We start from the raw sequence: 25,650 nt of genomic DNA, 5'->3' as shown, positions 1-25,650 counted from the left end.
TCTACAGAAACATTTCACATGCTTAATATTTTCCCAACTAAAAATGGTGTTTAGCATAAAATAAAGCAAAGCTCTCACAATCAAGGGAAGGAGGTAGGAGAGGAGAAGTATGCTCGCACCTATCTCACTACTCCATCCCAGAAGATGGCCACAAAACCTAACAGAGTTGCCATGGATGTGGGTGAAATAGTGAGAACTTTTAACAAAACTCTCTCAGCTCTTCTCTTGACCACCCTGATCATTCACATTCCCTGGCCTGTAGAAAAAACAGGACAGGCATTTTATAGCCATTCTTAAAGTGTTCTGCTTTCCTTAAGAAAGCTACCTACAACTATTTAGTTTCCATGTCTTGGCTAGCTCTGAGGTTGTAGGTGAGTTCTCATGCATGTACTAATAATCAGTGTTTTCATTCTGGACTACCAGACATGAAACCAAGTTGCACCCTCTTTACTTGATAAATTGAATATAGAAACAGCAGAGTTGCATAAGTGCAAGGAAAAACAGAAAAAAAGCACTTTAACTGGCAGGTGATTGTCAGGAATGATAGTAACATACCCCATTTCTAAGATTCAAGGTGGCATATATGAGGTCAAAATACCATCACTTGGCTTCCCTTACAAACAAGGTAACTTAAAGAAATTTGTTTATGCAATCAAGTTGTTACAAAATAGCTAAGATATGAATAATAGTTATTTTGCTCTGCCTTCTTCAAAAGAGACCGATCTCATCCTACCAGTACCTAGTCACAATGAACAAAGCTGCTTTTGGTGACAAGCTATGCTGGTACAGCTACCACAAAGTAACAAATTGATGATTTTCACATAGCTTAAACAATAAAAGGACTGGTGTGCATGCTGACCCACGTTCAGGGATAAATAATTCCTGGGAAAGTCTAACGCAGAACAGACTTCCAAGCTTCTCCCCACGTACCATCATTTGGACAAACCCCAGATACTGTGCTAAAGCTCTAATTTCACATGACTTTATGAAGTTATTTCTCATGACGTATTGTTTAAACCACATTTTAATACATATTTAATGCAGTGACAGATACAGCCACAGCAGGGAGCAAACACAAAAGATCAAGAAGTGCAAAGAGCACAGCCTTCTCTAGGCAGCTGTCTGAAGAAAAAGCTTAAGCAGTGGCTCTGATCCATACTTGGAGAAGTGGAAGCAAAGCAGACGTGTCACCCCAGTTATGAGCAAATTATCCATCAACAAATAGTTAAACTTGTACCTAAGATACCTCAGCAGAAAACTATGGCACAGAAAAAAATATCCTTTAATGAAAATTGAGAGAACAATTCTGCCCCAGTGTAGTGATTTCTAAACAGCATATTTAACAGCCAAACTATCAAAGTTAATTCTCCTGCTGATCAGACTCTGGCTGTAAGCTGGGGGTTGTTACTGTGTCACGTCAGTCTTCCCGAAAGTCTTCCAGAATTGGGTCCCAACTGAAGCTGGAAGACAGACTTCACCTTGATTAACAGAGAGCGGTTGTGTATTGATTGCTGCAGACTCTGTCACAAGCAGCTACAATCTCTACAACATCACAAAATCATTTGCAACAGCAACACAAGGGCGGGAATTGGACAACACAGGTGTTTTACACCAGGAAAAACAAGCCGTAACTGTTTTCAGAACAATATATTCTTCTTACCACTTTTTCATAAAGTAAACATGAAGCAAGCTTATTTATATTCCTAATGGCAGTTCTATCAGCTGATTAGGCTGTTAAAAATACACATTTTCACACCAGCTTTGCCACAAGAGAAGTTACAACTTCCCACTTGTTCCAAACTCTCTAAAAAAACCAACCCCAAACCAAAACCACTACTACGCAGTCATCTGCTGTTTATGTATGTAAATTTATGTTTTAAAAAAGTGTAACAACAGAATATGACCTTTACTACAAACCCTTTACTAGTTCAAAACATTGATAGATTTGTCAGACCTGTTGCATGTAGTGTTGTGCTCCGAGAGCCTGCTTTTGCCACGAGGCACAAGTGAAGAACAGAGGTAGAGTAAGTCAAAACGCCCCAGATTAGAATCCTGCCTAAAACTTCGGAGTTAACTGTGAGGAAAAGATTTGATTCTTGTAAAAATCCTGTTGTTTCCACAGATCAGACTGTGGAAATACTTGCATGTAGGAGAAAAAACACAAGGTAAAGTAAGGTTTTCCTTCCCTGCCTCATCATGTTTTTAGTCACTTTTGCTCCTTTAAGGATAACAACAGTCCCAGCCAGTGCCTGAATATGAAGAGAAAGGTCAAAATAACTGTTGTAATCACTGAATTTGGTTCCCTGCAACCATCCTTTTTGCCTGATTAGAGAGAGTGGCCTGGAATAGAAAGACAAAACACAACTTCCATCCACACAGACTTCTCTTTCTGGATGTTATGCTAGGCTTACCCTGTACCACTGGGTATTTAGCTCAAGATCTCCAGTTATGTAATCAAACACCTACATGGGCCTGAGAGGTTTGGGGTGCAGGTCCAGCCAGACGTTTCACATATCAGCTGGTCCAGGTATCCCTCTCCAGGTGTCAGTCCCCTTCAGCCATTCCATCAGGTCACAGTAGGCCAAGACTGCCATCATCTCAGACTGCACCCCACCTAATGGCTAAAAATTTATGGAATAAGTCAATGCACCTTTCCCTTCTCCCTCTCTGCTTTAGAGAACGATCATGAGGCTGCAAGGAGAGAAGCTTCAGCTGGCTAACACATGAGACTGAAGTGTTTTTAAATTAGTTTTCCAACTGATCAGGCAGCTGATTTAGTTCTCCCTGTGACATACGATCACTAGTTCAGAACTCAAGCGAAAAGTGGGAAACTCATGGACAAGGAGAGAGACTCTTGCAGAGGTAGCTGGCCACCAGTCGTCTTACCTGTCATGTCAATCTACACCTTCAGATCATGTACCAAGTACTTCTCATGTTAACTTTGTTTACCTTTAGGAAGCTACAAGACTGAAATATGCTCAGCAGCTCCCCTCAGTAAAAACTGGCAACTACAGTACCAGGGCTGGAGGGCTGCACCTGATCCCTTCTCCACCTGAGTATATGCACCAGTGTTTTCCGCATATATGCCCTAAAATCACTGTTCTTCAGAAAGCAGCCTGTATTTTGGCATAGCTAGGTGATTATTAGGCTTATGAATACTAATGTATATTTTCCCATTCTGTACAAGCAGTTAAAATGCTCAATGACATGTGTAGAAATCCTTCACTGATCTTCAGGGATGAACCTTGCGCCTGCCCTGACAGCCACCCTGCGGCCCTTCAGATGGTCTTCACACTTTCTACTTCTCTGGTGGCACTATTTCTGGTCTCCTCTCAGCTGTCTCCCTGAAGGATACAAGACTCTTATCTGTGAAGCTAAAGCAAAGGGAACAGTTATGAAGTAACTAGGCTTTTTAAGATGAAATGCATGACTTGTAATGAAACAACTAAGTTAATAGGTATCCTCAGCAACTTTGGACCAGGAAGCAGGGAGGAACTTCACCAACAACTGTCACACATGCTACAAAACACTGTGAAGCAGTTACCTGTAAGAATAAAACAATGATTATAAAAGATATACTATGAACAGGACCTCATTACCTTGACATACACTGCAAAGAATTTTTACTAAATACTCTATTCTACGAGTAAAGATACCACCTCCAGGAACTCCAACTTAAAAGCAATTATGGTAGGAAGAAAACAGCTTTTAACTGGAGGAAAACACTATTTATCATTTCTGTAGATACTAACCATTTACAAACAAGATTACTTCGAAGTTGTCTAAACCACCACCCCACCCCCCCAAAAATAATCAAGGATTATTGCCTATGAGGTTTTGTAAAGTGATAAACAGGTTGTTAGATACCTTGAAACATCACTTCTGCCAGCATTAAACTTATGCAGGGCTCCAGAAACTAGGTTGCCACATTGAATATTTAAAGAAGTGGCTTTGCTCCTACCCAGTAGATATCAAGAGTTTTTGAACCACCACCAGCAAGGGCTGCAGCTTGGGGACCAGGGGGTGGGCAGGTGAAGTTAGGTGAAAGAGGTATCAAGTTAACTATATCTATCTCCACTTCTAAAACCACAGACTCCAGTAGTAATTGAATTCAATACTAGTTGAAGAAATTCTAGTTTCATTAATTATTTCCAAAGAATATATACAGTCATCAATGGGAAAGAAGTTAACAGGTAGGAACTGAAGCAGCCCAGGAGAAGGGAATTGTTACAGAGCATGGTAACAGAAAGAGCACGAGCGGGCTTGTACACAGGACACGCATCTCCACGCATTTCGCAAGACCAAAATGAAAGGATGGACAGTTTTTTGTGACAAAGAGACAAGAAAATAAATAGAATGTTTGTTATCAAGGAGACAAAAGCTTTCTGAAAGTATGTGATTTAGCATTTCATTGATATTTTCATTGAAATGGAAGCACACCACATGACATTAAACAACACCACTGACCCGTCTATCCAAATATGACCTCTCTCAAAATATTAGTTTTGATTCAGATTTTTAATGGCATTAAAAATTTATTTTTTTTTTTTAGAAGAATAACTCAGCAGTTCTTCCAGAGCAAATACTTCTACTAATAGTTGCAAACTGCAATAACCCTCTATGGTTAAGCAATCATTGACAATCATTTGCCACCAATACAAGCTTCTGTAGAAGCCTGGCTAGCTGCAGTGGTTTACCTCAGAAAGGGAAAAGCAGTCATGGCTGCTCTAGCTTGTTTGGGGAGAGGAAGATGACAAGAAGGGAAAATTCAGGAAAAAAAGAGGCAGCACCCACTTCAGCCTTTCCTAGGAAGTCCCTACCTTTCCCACAAGTCACATCTTTTCTCTCCTGCAGTTTTTCCCTGGAACATAATGTCCTCTCACCTGATGCACAAGGGGAAAAATAGTCTGCTCTTCAAAGTTTTGTGAATCCACCTAATTTTCCTCAATTTAATAACACACATACAGAGGCTGGCTACCCTCTGAACTGTTCCTGCACCTTCATCCTGGGAAGGCTCTGCACTTGTAAAGTCTCCTTTTAGCCCTCACCTGTACCAAACAGCAGGAGCTGCCACCGAGAACTGCTGTTGCTGCCGCCCAGGAAACTGCTGCCCCAAAGCACATAGATTTTCTGTGCAAAAGAAAGGAAGCAATATTTGTATTTGTGCCTTTTGTGGTTTTGGGAGCACACCCAAACACCAAGATAAGCAATGTGTTTATTATGCACTTTTCACCAAAATGCTGCCTGCAGTGAGGGAAACGGGTGGCATCCTGCTGCAGAAATAGGTTCCGAACTGCACTGACATTTCTCTAAAAGAATCAAAACAACACTGCATGAGAACAAACGTGGCTGTGTTAATTTCCTAGTAAATTCAGCAATTTCAGAATTTCTGTCCACATGTGCCTACTTTTGATTACCCATCCACCCCAATGTGCTGTAAGTTTTTGAACCATAAGTATCACAAAACCTGTGAATTTCTGGCAGCACCACTAAGACAGGAAAAACAGCTTGGCAGTCCCCAATAAAGGGCTTTCCCTGACAGTTAACATTTCTGGTACTTGTTAAAACACGTCTTGGCACTTGCCTTGGTGGCAAGACATCAGGCTCAGTGACTTTCCCACCCCCTTATTCCCAACTGGATAGGGGGGATGGCAGAAGCATCCCTCCAGAGCTAGTCCCTGGCAGTCCTCCCTGCCCAGTGTGATCAGCTGATGTCCTGCTGAGTGCCTGTGCAACTCCATCATTTCTTACAGGCTTACTGAACTTTTAGTATCAAGTAACTAATGATACTAACAGTAACATGGCACCTCTGAAATTCAGTGGTTAACTGAATGAAAGCAATCTTTGACCTTCCTCTCTCCCATACTCTATGCATGCCTTACATAAATTGAAGGTGACATAGTTGAAACAGCTGAAAGAGCCTATAAAAGGCTTATTTATTTTGTCAAGCCTCATTTGGGAACAGGGTAATTTACCTCAACAGCAAGAAAAGAACCTAAACAAATGTTTTAAAATTTATATTAAAATATAATCCTTTAATACTGGGCCAGTTAGGTAAAAATGGCAAATCTGAAAAAGCCAAAGGATGCCTACACTTAAATCCACATGCCACTTGCTGTCAAGCAATGGTACGGCAGTATCAAGGGAAAGTTTAAGAACAGTTTATGAAATCATTTATATTTAATTAAATATCTTTTATTAAAGACAAAATTAATCCTTTGTTGTATTCTGGTGCATAGGGTATCCTAATTATAAAGCAGTTTTGATAATGAGGTCTCTGGAGTTTACTTTCAACCTCTGTTGTAATACATGTTTAGTACAAATATTTTAATGCAAGTATGCTAAGAATTACAGAAGACTGAAGAAAAGGCTTATATATAGTTCAAATAGAACAGAAACGTGCTTGAGTCTTCCAACTGACCACTGATTCCCCAAATGGTCAGCTGCATCTCATGCTTTCCCATGCAGAACAACTGTGCAAATTTTGCACAGTGAACAACTTAAATAAGGAAGTCTGACAAAATTATATACATCAGGGAAACAGTAAACATTAGTAAAATTAGGAAAAAAGAAACCCCACACCAGTGCTAATTTCTATTCACTGTGCACATTTTGTGTGCCAAGTCTCCAAAATACAAATAGCTGTGCTTAAAGCTAAGTGCAAATTACAGTTCTATTTGATTTCTCATTTGCGAAAATGTAATCAGTAAGAAAGGTTAGCAAGTCTTTCACCAGACAGAAAGTATGATAAAATAGAGATCATAAAAGCATCTTTTTAATGTACATCCTCAGCTATTTCTACACAGCAAACCTCTAAAGAAAGTTATTAATTCCTCATTACAGCATATGAATGTCTTGCAAACAAGAGTGTCTTTTTCCTAATGTCACCATGATTTACCTCAAAGCATAGCTCCTAGTGACTTTAAGTCAGGTGAATTGACAAGCTGAGTCACTGCATGAAGTAGTCATCTGTGAGAAGTCTAGATTAGGGGACTTGGCTAGGGTCACCTTGGAAGTCTCTAATACTGCCAGGAAAAAAAAACCAACAGTTTTCCTACCTTAACTATTACATTATTCTCTCTCATCTCACAGCTCCTAGAATCATGAAAGCTGTAATAATCTTCCTCCTCAAAACCAGTTGTACTGGAGAGTATCCACTTCTATGTACTTTGTCAGCAAGCTGGAAGATGATCTTCATGTGTGTAGGAAAAAAAAGACCAAAACACTTGAAACTTGAACTTAGGGAATAACCACTAGCAGTACTAGCTGCAAGAGAGAGATATGCCAGGAGAGATCTTATCCTAGGCAGCGCAAATGAAGACAGCAAGCAGAACCCTGCAGCCTCAGCTGCCAGCCTGCAGGCAGCCTACCCCAGCCAGCAGCCACCCTACCTCTCTGCTCCCCACATCTCTTCTGGTCTTCCTGCACCAGGCCTCCCCACACCAAATAGTTCTTACTCTTTGCCACACCAGCCCTAGTTAGCCTTCATCCTCTACATAAGAAGCCTTACAGGATTGCCATTGGCATGCAGACTGCCTTCAGCTCCCACGTCATGGCACCGCATCCAGAAAAAGGCTTCCTGTCCCTTTCAATTTAATTCCTCTGCCACCTCCACCCTGCTGGTTTTGCTGTGTTCTGGTTCACCCACTCCTCCTGGACAGCAGGACAGGAACATACATGCACTCCAGGAAAAATTGTTGACATTTCCTTGAACCTGTAAATACTATATCAAATGATTTTTACTACTGTAACAATACAAATATTTATGATGACAATTAAACCTTCATACTGGAGTTAAATTACAGATCATTCCATGAAAGAGGGAATATATACATTTTGCATAGCTTCCTTTCTCCTTTCATGTTTCCTTTTGGATTTTTATGTTTGTACTCTTGCTATTAGTTTCCTTCTGAATTTGCACACCCTCTTCTCTTGGCTTATAGAGCCTGAGAGACAGATAAGGAAAGGGAGAACAAAATCAAGAGTTCTTCAGTTAATTGAAGGAGGGGAGCTATCTTCAAAAAATGTTTTGTAATGATCAATGCAACAGTAAGATGATCTTCTGTCACAGGCTTTTGTGATTTTATACTTTCAAATTTCGAAACTTTACCACCAACAGTATCTGTATAATAGAAGCACTAGGCTATCGATCTTGATCTTCAAAATCACTGTGCTGAAATCACAGTTGAGTAACAGAGTAACATAGGCTAGTCCAGAAAAGAGATAAATCCCAACTTCTCCAAGGCCCAAGTAACAATGCTTCCCACAATACTGCTGTACGGGGGGGAAGAGAAAACACAAAAAAGGTGCAATTTCACTGTTGTGAACATAGTTCAGCCCCCGCTCCAGAGGTGTACAGAGATAGCAAGGAACAGTCAAGTGCTTCTTAAGCCAGCTGTAACTGATGTGTCATGAAGGTTCAGCCTTGGCTTAAGTGTCTTAGTTTAACACTACAGTGTAATGCCACCAGGGCAATGTGTGGCCAGCTCTCGGAGAAATCTGCTATGTGGATCATACTTGCTCAAAAGCAGCTGGAGAAACGGACGTGACATCTGATTAGATAGTCCTGCAAGGAGGTCTTTATCTCTTGGTCAGTTATACATTGTCAGGAAGAAAACCAAGACAAACAGTCCCAACAATACAGAGATAAGAAGGGTCCACGGTTGATTAACAATTCCTTCTCCTAAAGTCATACAGCATACAAGAGGTGCTAGATTTCTTCCACTACAGAACTTTCACTTTAATAGTATTGATGAATAATCTATAACATTATTTAGTCTTAAGTTATATAAACCTCTACCTTTTCAGAGCATGACTGCAAGTACTGTAACCAAAAGGATCACTATGGAAAGGAAATACCATTTTAAAAAGCTTCTGACAGTGGAAAGGAAGCTCATCCAGGAAAGGGAAGAAGAAAGAGAGCAAAAGTTGGAAGCTGGTAAGAAGAGGTCACTCTCCAGGTTCTTTACAGCATTCATTAGATAAGCATATACCTTCCGAAGAAGCTCAACTTCCTGCCATAAATAAAGGTTTTATAACCCACTCAAAATACGTATCGGCCTGACATTTTCTTCATTTTATCTGCCTTTCCTTATTTCTTCAGCGTTTTCAAGATATACTACTATTTGGTGTATTCCAGATATAGGTCTCACCAGTCTTCCCACCATGGCTTACATATAATCCATTAAAAATTATAAGCTTACAGCTTTCAGAAATAGTTTTCATGTTTCATTGCCCGTTGGTGTCAGCATATATCAGTCTTCATGTTTGTGTAAGGTTTATTCAAATCCAGAAGTAGGCTTGTCATGATCAGATTAGTGCCTGATACTGTTTTCAGAGCCAAAAATTAAATTGATTAGTGCTTCCATGAAATGTATCTTCCCAGTCTTCACTGGTGAACTCAGAGACACTATGTGAAACTAAAACCCTGCAGGAGACCAGTTTAGTCTTGTATAAACCTAATTTAACAAGAATTGAATAAAAGTGTTCTTTAATGCTACACATCTTCAAAGGTGTAAACAAATACAGAACATTAAAGACACAAGATACATGTACTTGGGTATCCACCCTCTACCCCTGTGCAAAATTTGTTGATTTTCCCTGTGGATCTAGCTTCTGCATATAGCACCTATAAAGAGATAACAGCTTGAACAAGTTAATTCAGGCAGCCTGCAGGTATACTCAGTGATGAATAGAGAAACTCAACATTTATTGCATCTCAGCCGCAAAGCTCCTTCCTAGGGACACCAGACCAGGCACAGAACCAGGTTGGATTTCACCTGAATCCCAAATAAATCACCGTGCAATCATCTCAAGCTACCAAAAGACTACCTGGCAGGCAACATAAGTACTTTAAGGATGCTAAAACCCTTCCACAAAACTTGTCAGATACTGGTATCAAAAACTGGAAGGAAAAATACCTTAGAATGAGACATCAGGAGATAGATCCAGAATGATGAGGATGCAGCCTGTCAAGTGAATCATACAGCTAAACTAGAGACTAACAGAAAGACAAGGAAGTTCAACAACAACCAGCTACCACCTTCCAGTAATTTACAGTACATTCACCCAGCTGGTAACTGTAATTTCACACAAAAACATTCAAAACAAACCCCACACCCAAACCACCCAATTTCAGAGACTGTTTTCTAGTGCTACATAGCTTTTCTCTGGTACCATAACCACATATTCTGTTCATTGTTTTCACATAAAAGCAATATGTGGAAACTAAAACAATCACTCGTCTTTGCTAATTGTTCTCTCTTGTAAGTTTCTTTATACAACAGCCTGCACGAATTCCCTTGGAGAGTTATTTCACAAAGACACCCTCTATAGCCTAGGTCAACTCAGGTAACAGCAATGCAGTCTCCTCCCCCAGCTGAGGCAGGGGACTACTTGGAAATTGCTCTGATTCAGCCAGATCCATCTAACCAAAACCAGTCTCAAAAACACAATTTTGAAATTTATTTAAAAGTCCTATCTCCTAAAAACAGTGCGAGACATTTGACTTCAGATTCCTTATAGACCAATAAATACCAAACACAAAGCATGGTTTGAAGTGCACTGCTTGCAGGTACACATTGAGTGTTAGAAAACCCCTTGCTGCTTTCAATGGTTAAAAAAGTAACACCAGACAATACAATAATTCTACTATTTCCTCAGTGGACTCAACCTTCTCCTCAATAAAGTGCACTGAGAAGCGCAAGCGGCCTTCCCATTCAACCGGGCAAAATTCAGCGCATAATGGTGCCACATAGCCAGTTCTTTTTGAGAACAAAGGTGCTGGCTTTGATAACTGCTCAGATACTGCACCCTTCTTCCCAAATTCAGAGACTGGAATGACTCTCCCAGGTCCTTCCCTTCTATCCCAAACATACAGGCTAATATATAGGCTCGTGCTGATTTCTAGCCTAACTTAATTCATTACAATTTTTACAGTTTGTGTTGTGCCAAAACTTCTTTAGAAGTCCTACCCAGCTTACACCCTCTTGCATTTAGAGAGGGAAGCTGTTTCTCCTCCCAGTTGTTATACTAAAATAAGCAGTTCTGCATCTGAGCAATAGCACTTTTCTCCTTGCAGTCCTTCCCAGTTCCTGCCATTTTTTATTAAACCCTGGTGCCCAAGATTCCAAATAAAGCTTCGCCTCACACAATGGCCTCATTGCTCTCCTCTCTCCACTACATCAAATTGCATTCACCTTTTTAGTGGCTCCATCATTATTAGCCACTTGCATCATCTGTCATCATTAACCCAGATTTGCTGCCTCCTACTAATGTTCCAACAATCAGGAGGGCTCCTACTTGAAAAATGAAAATCAAAAAACTTCTTCCTTGATCTTTCTTTTCACCATAAGGACTGATAAAACAAAATTCTCCTAGTTCAAAACTCAATATACAAGCTAAACGGTAAGGTAGTATCAGAAAACTTACCATCTGGTGCCAGTTCATCACTGAGGCAAGGACAGGGTCCCCCCTCCCTGTCTCCTCCCCTTCCCCCAAACAAACATCCCAGTACTTCTCACTAACAAACATGCTTCTAGCTTGTGAAAGCTGTAGTTACAGCCCATTCATGCCAATGCACATGCTAGAAGTGTGAACTACATAATGCTAAAAAAAAAAATCCTATATTCATTGTAAAAACAGGCTTAAAATTTTTATGGGTCAAAAGCATAAAACCAAAAAACCCATTAAAAATACAAAAACATTTTAAAAATCAATTAGAGTGGAAAAGAATATACTGGAATAGTAATGAATCGATTTTGGTTGTCTTCAAAAAAAGGTTTTTTTTGTACTTGTACCAAGAGACTGTATGACCAACTTCAAAAACAACCTTCACAAGCAAAGATCTCAAGATGATGCATACGAGTTCTTCCATGACAGCACTGCATCTTTTTCTCTTGTGCATTTTTAAATAACATCACATTTAATAACAACCTTCAGGCATTCTGTGTCTTTGCAAAAAAAGGAAAAAGTCCCACCTACCCTGCTCCCCAAAAACAACCCCACAAAACCCAAAAATCCGTATATCATTTTGAGCTCTGCATCTTTTCACTTGTTATTCAAAGAGATGAGGAGCAACAAGGAACTTCTTTTGAGAGCTCTTTGGTGCAGGAAAGAATTCTCTCAAGAAAATAATAATCATACTTGGAACTGTTTGGCTGCAGCAAACTAAACCTGTTGAAACAATCAAGATCAAAAAAAAGAGGTTCCCCATCTGCAAAAATATTCACATGAAAAACTTTGCTTGTGAAACTGCCTTAAGAATAATCTGTTCTATGCTGTAAAACACTTGGGGGTGCTTTAAAACTCCAGCTAGCTGAGAGCTTCTTATTTAATGATGCCAGAGGCAGCAGACACCAGACTGGTGGGTACCAGCCTGGCCTGGACTGGGAATCTCAGCGCTGCGAGCAGCTTGGAGAAGCACTCTGGACCGTGCCACCACACCCGTGCAAATGCTGTGGGTGCAGACGCACCTTCAGGTGCTGGGCAAGCCATGACTTCTGTCTGGATTGTGAAAAAGGAAATGATGCAGCTACAGGACCTAATTGCAGGTTTAATTTCATCAAGCTCCAATTAAAACCTCCACATGCTGTCATTTTGAACATGTTCTGTCCCCTTCCTTCACGCTGCCTTTTCAGTCATCTTGTCAGGCTGTCACAGTCGCCAAAATAAATGTCCCTTCTTATCCGTGAACACTTTATTCAATACCACCTTGTGGTGGAATAAACATTTCAATGTGGTGCACGAGACAATTAGGGACTTAGTAAGATTAGAAAAAGTAAAAAATGTTTGTAAAAGGTTACTTTTAAACCAGGTTTTTTTTTCTGCTGGTGGATCAGATGATGAAGAAACAGGAGGGAACAAGCTGCAGGTTGGGTTGAGCAGTACTGCTGGCTAAAATTAATGTAGACAGGTCTACTTTTCTTGATATAGAAGGAAAAAGAATGAGATCCAGAACTCATTTACCAGAAGCGATGGCTTGGCCTTGTCTCACACTACCTGTCTTGGCTTGGGTGAGGTCCTCATGAAGCATTACACTCTGGAATACTTCAGGCAGGATGTGCTGAGTTACTCTCAAAAAAAGAATGACAAATCAAGCCATCACATGAAATACCTACTTCACTGGGGCAAAAGCACTCAGCAATGTCCATCAGTAATAGTCACAACTCACGGCAAGGAAGGTTTAAAACTGAAGAGACTGGGGAGATGCTAGTAATTTAGAAGAAAGTTACAATGCCATATAATACCTTGAAAGAACGTGCATCTTCAGAAGTTTGAAAACCACTCTAAGTATTACTGAGAAATACAACTGCCCCTATGTGAGATGAATGGGGACCAGATGTGTGTACTTTGAAATATCCAGATTTTAATAACGTATTTCACTTGGGCCACTTTGAGGTCTAGATGGCTGTGTATATGTCAATACTCATAAGCCTCTAACAGCAACAACATTTAGACAGAACTCCAGTGTTTTACAATTGTTTTTCTGCCTTAATCCGAGTAGGATTAGTTTGCCACATTAAAATATACTGTTACCACCATAACTCTGCCTGGAGTCCTAACACCTACATTTTGTAGTTGGTATGCAACACCTGGCATCTAAATACTATGGGGCATGTTTGTTGTTTTGTGGATCCATCCATTCCAAAAAAACTTTTAAACTGCACAGTCTTTCCCCTTTTTAAGATGCATGCTTATACCATAAAGTTAACTAAGCAAAGTTTCCAAGCTATTGTGTAACCGAGCTGCACATGCACTTGAAAAAGCACTGAGCAGTCTACATACCTGCTGCCCTAAGACCTCCAAAAGAGTACTTCTAAGCAGACAACTTATTCCTGGCACTGCACAGGTGTGCTGGAATGGAAATGCACAAGGAGTCCTCTCCCCAAAGCGCACTCACACAGCAAGCAACATTAAAATAGCTGAAAGCATTAAGAAGCTCTCTCCCACCATTTATTTGCCCCCATACAGCAGCAATAGTACTGACAGTAGCAAATCACTTCATTTTGCCTGTTCAGGAAATCAGCACTTCTCACAGCACCTCTGTAATCATGCCACAGATGGCACACTGCATCTACCTACTCCACCCCTCTTAGCTACCTGTAGGGTATAAAAGTCTGCAGCAGTCCAGTAAAGCACTAACCCATTATTTTCCTGTAAGTTCTGTACTTTAAGCTGTGTTTAAAGTATTTTTTTTTTCCTTTTCAAGGTTAGATTTATTTCCTGCTAGCCCTCATCCAATAGGAAGCCACAAATAGAGCTAGTCCCATTTCACTTTCTGGCCACCATTTACCACAATAACTGGCCAGTATTCAGCTGCAGGTTTAAACACAGGCCAAAGATCCACCTTATATATGGAGGCCACCAGCCCTCATGATTCCCTTTTGTTTTACAAAAGCTTACCCTGAGCAAGCCCACCTTCTGGGGCAAACTGATTTTTACAACATCATCAAGCCATTCCCATCCTGGCAATAGTCTTCTCGCTCTTCTTCCTTCCTTGTATTGTGTGAGCAACCCCACAGAGCCACATCACAGCTCAAACAGTTTGGATAGAACTTCCCTTTCCTACAGGCTAAAGGGACAGAGTCAGTCAGATCCCCATCCTACATCCCTGAGTGGATACACCACCATTCCTACAAGATCAGGGAACCAAATCAACTAAACTAGAGAGGTACCTGCCTTTGCTGCCATTCGTACCATGTCAGTGGTAGAAAACAACGCACAACATCAGCATAACTAGGCTTGAGAATATTAAACTCCATCCTTTCTGTTTTCCGCTACTATATCCAATATAGTTTGTACTGTACTTAATAAAAACACCGCTGGGGGGAAAAAAGTCCAGAGAAGGGGGAAAGTACTTCTGTTATTATATCAATCTGATATTCCTTATAAAAGAGACACTTGATGTTTTATAAGTGCACTACAGTCTACTAGCAAGGTCATAAGGAAAAGGAAGTGGGATAGCTTTAGAAATTTATCTTTTCATGAAATTGTAATCTAGGAAGCACACAGCCTTTCTCACAATTAAGTAAATAAACAGGAGCAACCATACATCACAACAAGCTTGTCAAGGAAAATATACATCAATCTTAAATTGAAGCAGAGAGGTAGCTACTCAGGTAAACGTGGACTTGAAGCTATTTCAGGTCCAGTTCCAAATCTGCCTTAAACTGTTACACTTTTGACCTTATGCACAGAAATCCATAAAGTCTTCTTTATGAGTAAAGTCTTGAATTTGTTCTTCATTCTAATTTTTTCCTATTTCACTTACATAAAGTAACTGCTGTCACAAATTTTATTCACCTATACAGTAAACATATGCGTGCCACAGCAGAAAAATGTACATTTAAGAACTGGCTGTTCAACAGGAATGCTTTTGCTTTTATGTTCACATTAACTTCCAAATAAAATGCATTTCTTTGCCTAGCAAAAGTTTTTGAAGTACTTAAAAATGGACTCAAAGTTTAAATAGCCTCTTCATCACTAGATAAATTCGTCACTTTTTCTATACTAGAAAAAAATATAGACTATACTAGAAAAAAGTCATAGGTACTTGGCTAACAAAATCCTACAGGCAAGGACTGGGTTTTTTTTAAACAGAATTTGTAAAGAAAGTGTTAAAAAAAAAAAAGAGGAAGATAAACAAGCACAAGCAGCTAAAGCATACTGAAAGACAGATAAACCAGTGTAACAAGGGTGGGTAAATAATGCCCTTCTTCACCAGTTAAAATTCTTTTGAAGAAATTACATCCCTTACGACTCTTAATCATTTCGACAATGTACTTACATCCTGGTCTTGTAAGATACGTACTTTCCTTGAGCCTGGCTGGTTTAGACAGCAGGAAGCGAGATATTTGTACAAGAAGAAGAGAGGAATGAAGGGCCAAGAGGCCCCAGAGCAGTTGAAAGAAGAGTTGCTCTGGGTGGAGAAACAGAGGAACCAGGCAGAGGTGAGCTGAAGGCCTTCCCAACCACCATTTAACTCCTTCATTTCTCTTTGTTTGGGCAATTAAAACCCAACAGTTCACTTTTCAACTCATTTCACTTTAAAATTCCTGGACTGAGTCCATACCTGCATCTGGTAGCTCCTGGGAGCAGCTGGTGGGAGCAGTGGGAGGGAAGGTACACCACAGACAGTGTCCTTTCTCATGGCTCACCCTGTCTACAGTCCCCAATGCCAACACCTCCGACCGACCAGCAAGGTACAACACACTGGCCACGGGAGATAGCTGACAAGCAGGGCTTCTGCTTCCCAGAAATTCCACATTTTCAAAATCGGACCTCAACCCAAGTTAAAACAAATCAGTTCTCATCTCCCACTGCAATTTCACATTAATAGGAAGTCTTTACCCTTCAAAATCAGGTTTACTATCAACACCAACAAATTCACAGCACCACTAGAGGACTTGCCGTTTAACCTCACCCCTTGCTACCAACATCAACAATTTCATGACACCCTTTATGCTCACCCCAGGAATTCAGGCTTTCCCCCATCAGCAAAACCCTTCCTGCTGCTGTTCAAAGGTGGCACCATCTTTTCTAGCCCCAACATCTCTGATCCTACAGATTAGAATTTTAACAGAAATCATCTTAGCTGTAAGAACAGCCACTCTTTTCCCCCTTCACTCTATGGCCACCTATTCCAGTCCTACATCTGGCAAAGACTTATCCAAACAAGAGGAAGTCATAGCTATCCATGTAGGGTAAGCTTGCAGCTACTTCGACAGAGGGAACAAACATACCACACAAAGTGGTGGCATGATGACACACACACTAGGACAACTAGGCAGTACTACCATTCAAGAACATTGCTCAAAACTACTTTTCTTCAAAAAGAATTTAAAAGTATTTCCAGCTATGCTTAATTTTGTGAAATGTTGTTCCAAACAAGTTTTGGCCCAAACTGGATCCATCGACAAGCATTCAAGAGTGACTAAAAGCCAGCCATATGCCTAGCAACCTTAAAGATGAATGCTCATGATCTTAAAGGTACTTGGGCATTATCCTGAGCTGTGACAGTAACCCTTGGACAGCTGGCTATGCAGCAACATTTCAGCACTGCCTCTGCATACAACACAGCAGAAGAACAGTACAGACTTTCAGAAGCTATTTGCTGAAAATAACAGTGAAGAGGTTTAGGTCCTTCTGCAGCTTACAGGCTGCTCACAGCTGATGGACCAGGTCTATCTGCCTCCTCCCTCTACTCAGAACATAGCCATGTTACAGTGGCTGAAGCAGCTGATTTGGTTTAGAAAGCCTGTAATAGAGCAGGTAATAAATATAGACTCTTCTCTTCCTGCACCTCTCTTCCTCCTTTGGAAACCTCTGTGTTCTTGCAACATCAGTTGGAGGGTGGCCACTCGTCCTGCCACCAGCTCCTGGTAGCCAGTCAGCAGCCATCCTAGCAACTCACTAGCTAGTGTCAGAGTATGTTTTTGGATTAATAGCAATTGCAAACACAGAGCTTCTCCCCCACTGAATGACAGTGGCCGTTCTGAGCTCTGGTTTGACTCAGGGCACAAGCAGCTTATTAACCATCAGATGATTCAGCACTTGGTGCCTACATTTCTGCTGGCTGGTTTTCATCAGCAACCAGACTACAGCTTTGAAGGTGTATCATTTATAAGATACCGTCAGACACCTGAAGAGGCACACAGGTGTCAAGCCCCTCCAGCTCCAAGCCAGTACTAGTTTTAGGCAATACAGCCTGCTCCTAAATTCTCCTCTTCACTACGTGGCTTTATAATCACATGCCCCACAAAAATCCTAACTGTAACAGTCTGCTGCTTTTTTTGCCCAGGTCTTTCAGAAAGAGATCATGCACAGAAAAGAAAGGGGTCAAAAACAAGATCTCAGGTCACAGAGAGAGGAAGACTGGTAGCAGGTCCCGGGCAAAGGGAAGACAACCTCCGCAGCTGACGCTCAGGAGAGGAGACCTGGATTTTAGTCCCACCAAAACCAGCCATGCACAAAATGCTGTTGGATGCAGCCCCTCCCCACCCCTAGCAATCCCTTCCAATTTACTCATGGCCACTAATCTCATTGGAGTTCCTATAATTAAAGCATCATCATATCTGACTGAGAATATAGTATGCTGTTTAAATTAATTCACCCGAAGTCTTTTACTGTAAGAACGACTGCTCCCAAAGAATTATAAGATTTACAAAATAAAGCATCACTAATGAGTATAGGATCAAAACTGGATTATCAGGTTTCCTAATTTGCATGTAGAAAAAGCAGGCAGTCAAATCACTAAGGTTTCTATAAAACTTTCACAGCCACTTTATAGGAAAAGTGAAAAAAGTATAGATACAATGACATACATGTAGCTTCAAATATTTATTAGAGAACATGTTGTACTTTATAGATATTAGGAAACAGCAAATGTTATTTTGGTTTAGACAATACTTGCTAAAAAGTGAAGAGCGAGTTTGTTGTTCTGAATAGCACTTGTCAGGATTACAGATTAGGGAGATGAGAAAACACATATAAACCTTAGCCTCTTTACCAGGCTGGGATAAGTTAAATATAAAAACCTAGTTAAACTTTAGGTCTTCTCCCTCTCAAGTAAAAATTCTTCCCATACCTATTCGTTTATTTTTAAAGAAAATTTCCAAACAAACCCCACTCCCACCATCCCACTGTCCACACACAACTGGACAAAAAGCAGAACCAGGTGCAAATATGACTCAGACATACAAGCAGCAAGGAGATGTTAAAAAGTGAATCACTCACGTAGCAAACCTATGTCTGAACACAGTTTCTGGAATAACCCAGGCTTGGTGCTATGTTAAATGGAGAGGAAAATGGGAACTGAAGGAGATGTGAATGCAATACTACATCTGTGAAATTGAGCACCCCTGTTCTTCTCCCCTGTCCCCAGTTTGTATGCTGGGTGCACGACTGTAGAAGCCCACAGTTCCCAGACAAAGGGGAAACAGTTCCCCCACCTTGCTGACCCCAACCTCACTTGGCACATACCTGAGTGCCCATGAAGATGGCCTCCATGAGCACCACGGTCCTGGAAGAGCACTGACATTTCAAACATTCCCACTCTTCAGCCTCATCCATTTGATGTTTGTGATCAAACGTAACAACAAAGAACAGCTTTGGGCTGCATCAATTCCTGAAGCTACGGTTTACTGGGACCTGACCCAGGCTCTCTGGGACCCATATCAGGTCCTGAGGTGCAAGAGCCACAACCTCTTTCATGCTAACCCATCACCCATACCTTCCCCTCTCTCAGTTTCTCTGGGTCCAAGAGAATAAAGTAATAGTAATTTTGTTTTGAATGGTAGATAAACTGGCCATAGTCAGACCCTGAAAAGCCCTGAGGGGTCTGTGAGTATTAGGCCAGGAGAATAGCTAAATTGAGGCAGAGATGAAGTTATGCAATTTACCAAAAGTCAGGCTCCAGATCAGCCTGGGTGCTCCAGGCTCGCCTGCTGAGCTTCTGCTCCAGCCATTAAATCTTTGAAAGGGATTATGCAGGAAGGTGCCAGTGATAAGAAAGACTGGAATTAACCTCTAAGGACCTTCAGATGCGACATTCCTAAATCAATTACCCTCATTTTCCAGCATGCCAGTAACACTACAAGCAAACTCTGTAGCGGGAGTGTTTTCATCTGGATAATCTTCAACAATGCCTAAAACTTCAGTTGATTTTCTTATCTATAAAGGGCTCCAAGGCAGAAGCTCTGATGCTGTTATGTGTTTGCATAGAATAGGGCAGATTGCATTAACAGGGTTTTACTTTGCTACTCCATTAACCATCATTTCAGAAATCACAATGAAACCATCATCAAGAATCCATCTTTCTTCAGTGGGAAAACACACACACAGATATTAAAGGCAACATGAATTATTTTAAGCATTATACTTCTGCCAACATACTCCACATTTTCAGCATGAAAGACCACTGCTTCTCCAGAGACAGAGTCAGCCAATGTCCTCTCAAACAAAGGGCACAGATTGCTACTTCTCTGACAAGGAAGCCAGATCTTAACAGCGCATATTGCTGCTTGGGGTTTTGTGTTTCAGTTGGTTTGTTTTGAGTTTCAGGTACATCCCTAGATCAAGCTGCCTGTACCTGAAGTGAAAAATCTGTTAAAACTGAAAAGCTGTTTCTGTTTGACAACATTTACTCCTTTTGAATTTTCAGTAAATTTTTTTTTCTTTGCTACATGAAGTGCTATGTCTTAAAGATGAAAGGTGACATTTCTATCCTATACTGCCTTTCCACTCATCCTTCCCAGAAACTCCTCTAACATAACTGACATGGAGAAGCCTTTTCTCTCTCCTCAGAATGAGTCACAGGGTCCTTCCACAGCACAAAGGAAGGATACATCACTTTTTGTTCTTCTCAAAGAAATATCACTTTCTTGTTCTTTTCAAAAAAGGAAGATAGGGAAAGAACACACAGGACTGTTACTTGAGAGTATTTTGTTTCCTTTTTCCCTGAACAAATCTATCAAGCAACTAAAATTCTGCCTGATAACAGCATCTATAACAACACACCCACAGAAGTGCTCTGTGAATCTCCCTCCTCAAGATCGGTATCCCTGCTGCACACATCCCCTCCTCCACATCTGTATCCCTGCTCCATCTTCTATGCTCAGCAGTAAGTACCCATATGGCTATCTGCCAAGCAGACCTTTTAATAGCTGCTGGGATAAGCTTTGCAGAGTGTTCAGCAATAGTTGTGGCCTCCTTGAAGAGGACATCCTTGCCTATGCATCCAACAGCTGGCCAATGCTAAACCCACTTCATGGGGCCCAGGCCAGCCAGCTGTTCCAGCCACCAAGCTGCTAGGTCATCCTCCAACAGTCCAGCCTAAACCTTGCAGAAGAGTTCTTCACTATGGCTTTAGCTACTCGATCACATAACTTCCATGGATCACTGTAGACTACCTTCTGTATTGGTTTAGCTCACAGCTAATACCAAACCTATTTGGTGTTTGGGCAGAATCTCACTCTGTTACAACTTTTTCCTCAAGCCTTGTAAGACCCTACACCCCTTCTTACTCAAAGGAAGCAAACAGGACAAAACAGGCACATCTAGTGGCATTTCAACTCTTTTAGACAAATTATACCCTAACCCCACCTCTTTTTCCTCACTGATTTAAAAAAAAATAAGAGCGTGGATACCTGAATTCAGTGTTTAAGCCTACAATGCAGACATCTGAATTTCATCATCTGAGGTCATTACTGACGGCTCTGCCCTGCCGTTCCTTGAAACGTTTTACTACCTGTTTTAATGGGGAATAACTACCACAATTCATTGTGCCAACTTGTAGAGCAGCTGGCTGCAGGCACCTGCAGAAGCCAGAGAAGACCACCCTGACATCACACCACACTGCAATTTCCAGTTTCAAAGTAAGACAATATTCCAACACATGACCTCAGCGGCAAACACGAAGGTGGCACAAGCTCTAAGAACTGGCTGACAGCTTCCAGTCCACCACTTAACTGCAAACCAAACCATTCTGGGCTCTGTGCATGAAGTCCTACTACGTGTTCCCGAGTCTCAGTGTTACAGGAGACATATGAAACACAACTTTGCTTCTCCCATTCATCAGTTCTCACATTAAACCCTTCCTTATTATCTAAACATAACAAAGGCGGTCCGCAAAAATGCTAATTAGTTTACTATTAGCCAGAACAAATGCTACCAGCAGCAGTAAATGCTACACAGGGTACCAATGCCCGGAGAGGAGCACATGCTTCTCTTCAGCCAGCACGTGCAATTTCCAAGCAGTGAAATGTTCCCTGGTCAGAACAGCCCGACAACTATTTATAGCGCGTGGGGGTAGCTGTGGCCACCCATCCCGTCCCTATGCACGCAGCCCAGCAGGAGCACAGGCTGCCCCAGCACAGCTCCCAGCCCCAACAGGTGTAAAACCTCATTCTACCACCACAGCAGCACATCTCGACCGAGCACGTCCCAGAAGCTTCTGTTGAATACAAACATAAAAGGTGGTAAGCAAAGGGTTTATCTAGTTTTGTTTTTCCCACGTACCCATACTTCTCCCATTGCTCCCTGGGGTTAGGGCATGCCTACACTAGCGGCAGAAACAATGCACAAGTGTTTTGTGATGCTAAACTAAGCTACTAAAAACACTAGGGAAGGCAGAGCTTTGTTTTCAGGCTGACGATTTCGGTTTGAAACAGCAATCCTGACTGACAAAACAGGGATAAAGAAATAAGCGGCCTATACATGAGTAGCCACCTACTCAGGATGAGCAGCTATCTGACCAGGAGGGAAAAAGTTCTTGTGCTTTGTTTTTTTTTCTCCCTCCATAAAAAGTTGTTGTTTACTGTTGTAACTGTGACTCTTCACGAATGGCCGCACGTCGTCGTCCCCCCATTTTCATCTTACATGACTGGCGTAGCACCAGACACGATGTGTGCTCACAGGAGCAGGACGAGCGGCGGCAGAGTCCGCCAAGGGCACGCCAAACACCCGCAAGCACAAGGCGCCGAGCGGTGCGAGGGGCTGCGGCCCAAACCCCCAGCCCGACTCCAGGCGTCGCCTCAGGGGCGGCCGCTGCCGCTCCCAAACTCTGCTCCTTACCGTTCCCCGCACTCCCCGTTAAACGCGGCTGGTGCCAGCCACGTTAACAGGGAGAGTTTGAGAATTCAAGGAGAAAAATCCCTTATAAAGACGGAAAGAGCCTAAAAACAGAAAAGCGCCCGACCCGGCCGGCTGCCTAACAAGGCGCGGGCAAGCGCTCCGGGGTCGGCCGGGCGCTACATTACCACCTCAGAGGCGGGCGGCTGCCAAACGCTCTCCGTTCGGGACGGGATGCGGTCCCCACGCCACCCGAGTCAACTCGCCCGGCCCGGAGTGATGGTCGAGCTGCCGGCGCCTCACGGTCCCCGGCCCCACGGCGGGCGGCAGCGGCGATCGCACCGCCGAGCGCCCTCCCCGCCCGCCCCCCCAACCCTCAGCACGGCTTCGCGGCGCCCGCCGGGCCGTACCTGGGAGCTGAGGTACCGCTTGAGGCACTCCTCGCACACCGCCTTCTTGCAGCAGGAAAGGGGCTTGATGGGCTTCTCCTCCAGGCACACCCGGCAGCTCAGCACCAGCAGCGGCCCGAACTCCCCCGCGATCAGCCCGGAGAAGGGCTCCGGCAGCAGGTACAAGTCCACCACCTCGATGCTGCCGCCCGCTGACAGAGGGTCGCCACCCGCCGCCACCCCGCGCCGCGCCGGGGGCTGCCCCACGCCGGGGCCAGGTCCGCCGTGCGGGGGGGCGGGGGCCGCCACCGGCCGGTCGTTCTCCACGCAGTAGACGGTGCAGTACACGTGCCGCCGCGGGGGGCGGCGGCGGCCGTTAACCCCCTCCGGCTCCGGCCCCTCCTCCGCCAGGGCCGCCGCCGGCTGCTCCGCCAGGGCCGCCGCCTCCGCCTCCTCCTCCTCTTCGGCCCCTCGCCGCTCGGGGCCGGCGGCGGGCGGCGACGTCTCCCCGCTTCGCCCCGGCCCGTCCGCCCCGCCGCCCGGGGCCGGCTCTCGCGGCGGAGGCGGCTCCTCCGGGCTGGGCGCCCGCGGGCCCCCGGCCGGGCTCGGCGGCGGCGCGGCGGCGGCGGCCGCCCGCGGGGCGCTCAGCGAGCTCTGCTGCTCCCCCATCGCCGCCCGCCGCCGCTCCTTCCCATCCAGCCGCCTCCCGGCCCCGCTTCTGCTTCCGGGTCCCGAGCCCCGCGCCGCCCGACCGCCCGCGGGCGCCGGCCGCCGCCGCCGCCCGGCCTCCTCCCTGCGGGGCTGTGGGGCCGCGGGGCGGGGAGGGCCGGCAGCGGCGGGCGCCGCTCAGGTCAGCGTCGCCGGCGGAGTCCCGGCCGGATCCCGAGCCCCATGCCGGGGAGAAGGAGGCGGGCGGGCACCCCTGAGTGCCGCGGGGCAGCGCGCCCGGCCGCGCCCAGCCCCGCCCCGCCCCGCGCGTCACCGCCCCCGGCCCCGGCCCCGGCCCCTGCCTGCAGCCTGCCCGCCCTGCCCCTGCCTCCGCCCCACTCTGACGTAGCGCTCCTTGGCCTCGCCCCTCATTCAACCGTAAACACCGCGTGCCTGCCTACGCGCCACGGCCACGTCCCCGAGCGTCGCCCCGCGCCGCGGGTCCTCCCGCCCCCCCGCCGTGTGCCGGTACACAGGCCGCCGCCCCGTTCCGCCCCTCCTTGTGCCGGGGCAGCGTCTGCTGCCGCTCCCCTGAAACCGCCTCCTCCTCGAAAGCAGGGGAGGGAAGCAAGGTGGGGGGGACGTTGGGGAGCAAACACCCGCTTATCTTCCATAACGCCGTTACGCGCCGGGAGCAGCGTCTTCTGAGCAAGCTGCGAGCACCCCGTTAAAAACCGTCCCCAAAGAAAACAAACAGTAGCGAGCCGAAGCACCACTGGCCTTGCCATGTGCCCTTAGGAATAAGCTGTGCCTGTAAGGGCCGCGCACGAAAAGCAAGTGATACGGTGACATTCACAAAAATGATTCAAAGAATTAAAACCTGGTGGATCCACATAGGTCCCAAACGGTGTCTGGTTGTTCAGGTGCTCTCAGTTAAGGGGTTCAGAGGAACATCTGCGCATTCTGCCCTGAGAGTCTGCCAGTATGCCAGTGCCTCTGCTTGAAGGCGAGATCTCCAGACCTTGACATCAGCAGTTACTTCATCACATCGGGCAGATGTCATGGAGCTGACCCTGCAGCAACGGTGTAACTTCGCAGGGAGAGTTCGGTTTCCATCCCGAACTTCGTCTAGAGTGTTAATCAGAAGTTAATCGGTTGCTCAGCTTGAGAGGGCATGGGGCTGGGCTGGCTAGAGTACGAGGAGGAGGAAGACTGCAAGTGGGGAGATGACAGGGGTGTCTGTGTGCTGTCAGCTCAACGCCAGTGAGCTCATTAGCTCAGGCTCACGCAGGCCCTGCAGGACCCGGAACGGCTCCATCCGTCTGCCTGGCTCCGTGCTTGAGCTCAGCAGCCCTCCAGCTCTCCCAGAGCGCGGCGTGTCGAGGACACTGGTTGGGACCGGTCCAGGTTTGGAGGGCCCAGCATGGCACTGAAGTATGCATGCATTCTGGAGGGGAGCTGAGCCCCCCAGAAAGCCGCAGGGGGGGCCTGCCCTCCCCTCCCCTGCTGAAAGCAGGAGGCACCCCAGGCTCTCTGTGTGGCAACTGGCAACATCTGCTGGCTTGGGGGCTCATCGGCTTGAAAAGGCTGTATTTCTTCCAGACCCAAGCTGATCTGAAAGTCAGTGTGAATGAATTTGTGCAATGCCAGACTGTAGTTACCCCTGCAGGAAAATCATACAGAGGAATTATTTCTTTTAAATAATACGTTTGTTTAGCTTTTCTTATTTGAGCCTCTAGAGGTTATGCTCCCAAACCTTACTTTGAAAATAAAAAGTGTAAAACTTCTAATGAATGAATAAACATCAGAGTTTCCTGCAGCCCTGCCATTCAAGAAGCTGGAGCTTAAAGAAAAAAAGTAGACAGACAACGTCATTGCAAGAGTAAGCAGCATTGCTCAGCTGTTAATTCAGAAATGTGTGTGCTAAAGCACAGGAGGGGAAAAATGGTCCTGGGGAGTTCAGGACTGCAATGCTAATCATACTTGGCTGAGGGGAAGCGTTAGGCAAAAATACGAGCTACAGAATTGCCCGTGCCCTGCCAGA

At 44.3% G+C, this 25,650-nt stretch overlaps 1 protein-coding gene across 2 annotated transcripts in view; it reads right to left on the bottom strand.

Moving 5' to 3' along the window:
• Window positions 1-23,754, bottom strand: part of RNF217 (ring finger protein 217) — a 59,070-nt gene extending 35,316 nt beyond the window's left edge. For both annotated transcript variants that reach the window (XM_075087555.1, XM_075087556.1), the window contains exon 1: window positions 22,980-23,754. In XM_075087555.1, the coding sequence (XP_074943656.1) occupies window positions 22,980-23,627 (648 nt within the window). In that variant the 5' untranslated portion in view covers window positions 23,628-23,754. The remainder of the gene's footprint in view (window positions 1-22,979) is intronic.
• Between the last annotated feature and the right edge of the window lie 1,896 nt (window positions 23,755-25,650).

Source organism: Phalacrocorax aristotelis, chromosome 3 (assembly GCF_949628215.1).
Source record: "Phalacrocorax aristotelis chromosome 3, bGulAri2.1, whole genome shotgun sequence".
Lineage (NCBI taxonomy): Eukaryota > Metazoa > Chordata > Aves > Suliformes > Phalacrocoracidae > Phalacrocorax > Phalacrocorax aristotelis.
Note: the sequence above shows the minus strand (reverse complement) of the source record. Positions and strands in the feature narration are given on the sequence as shown.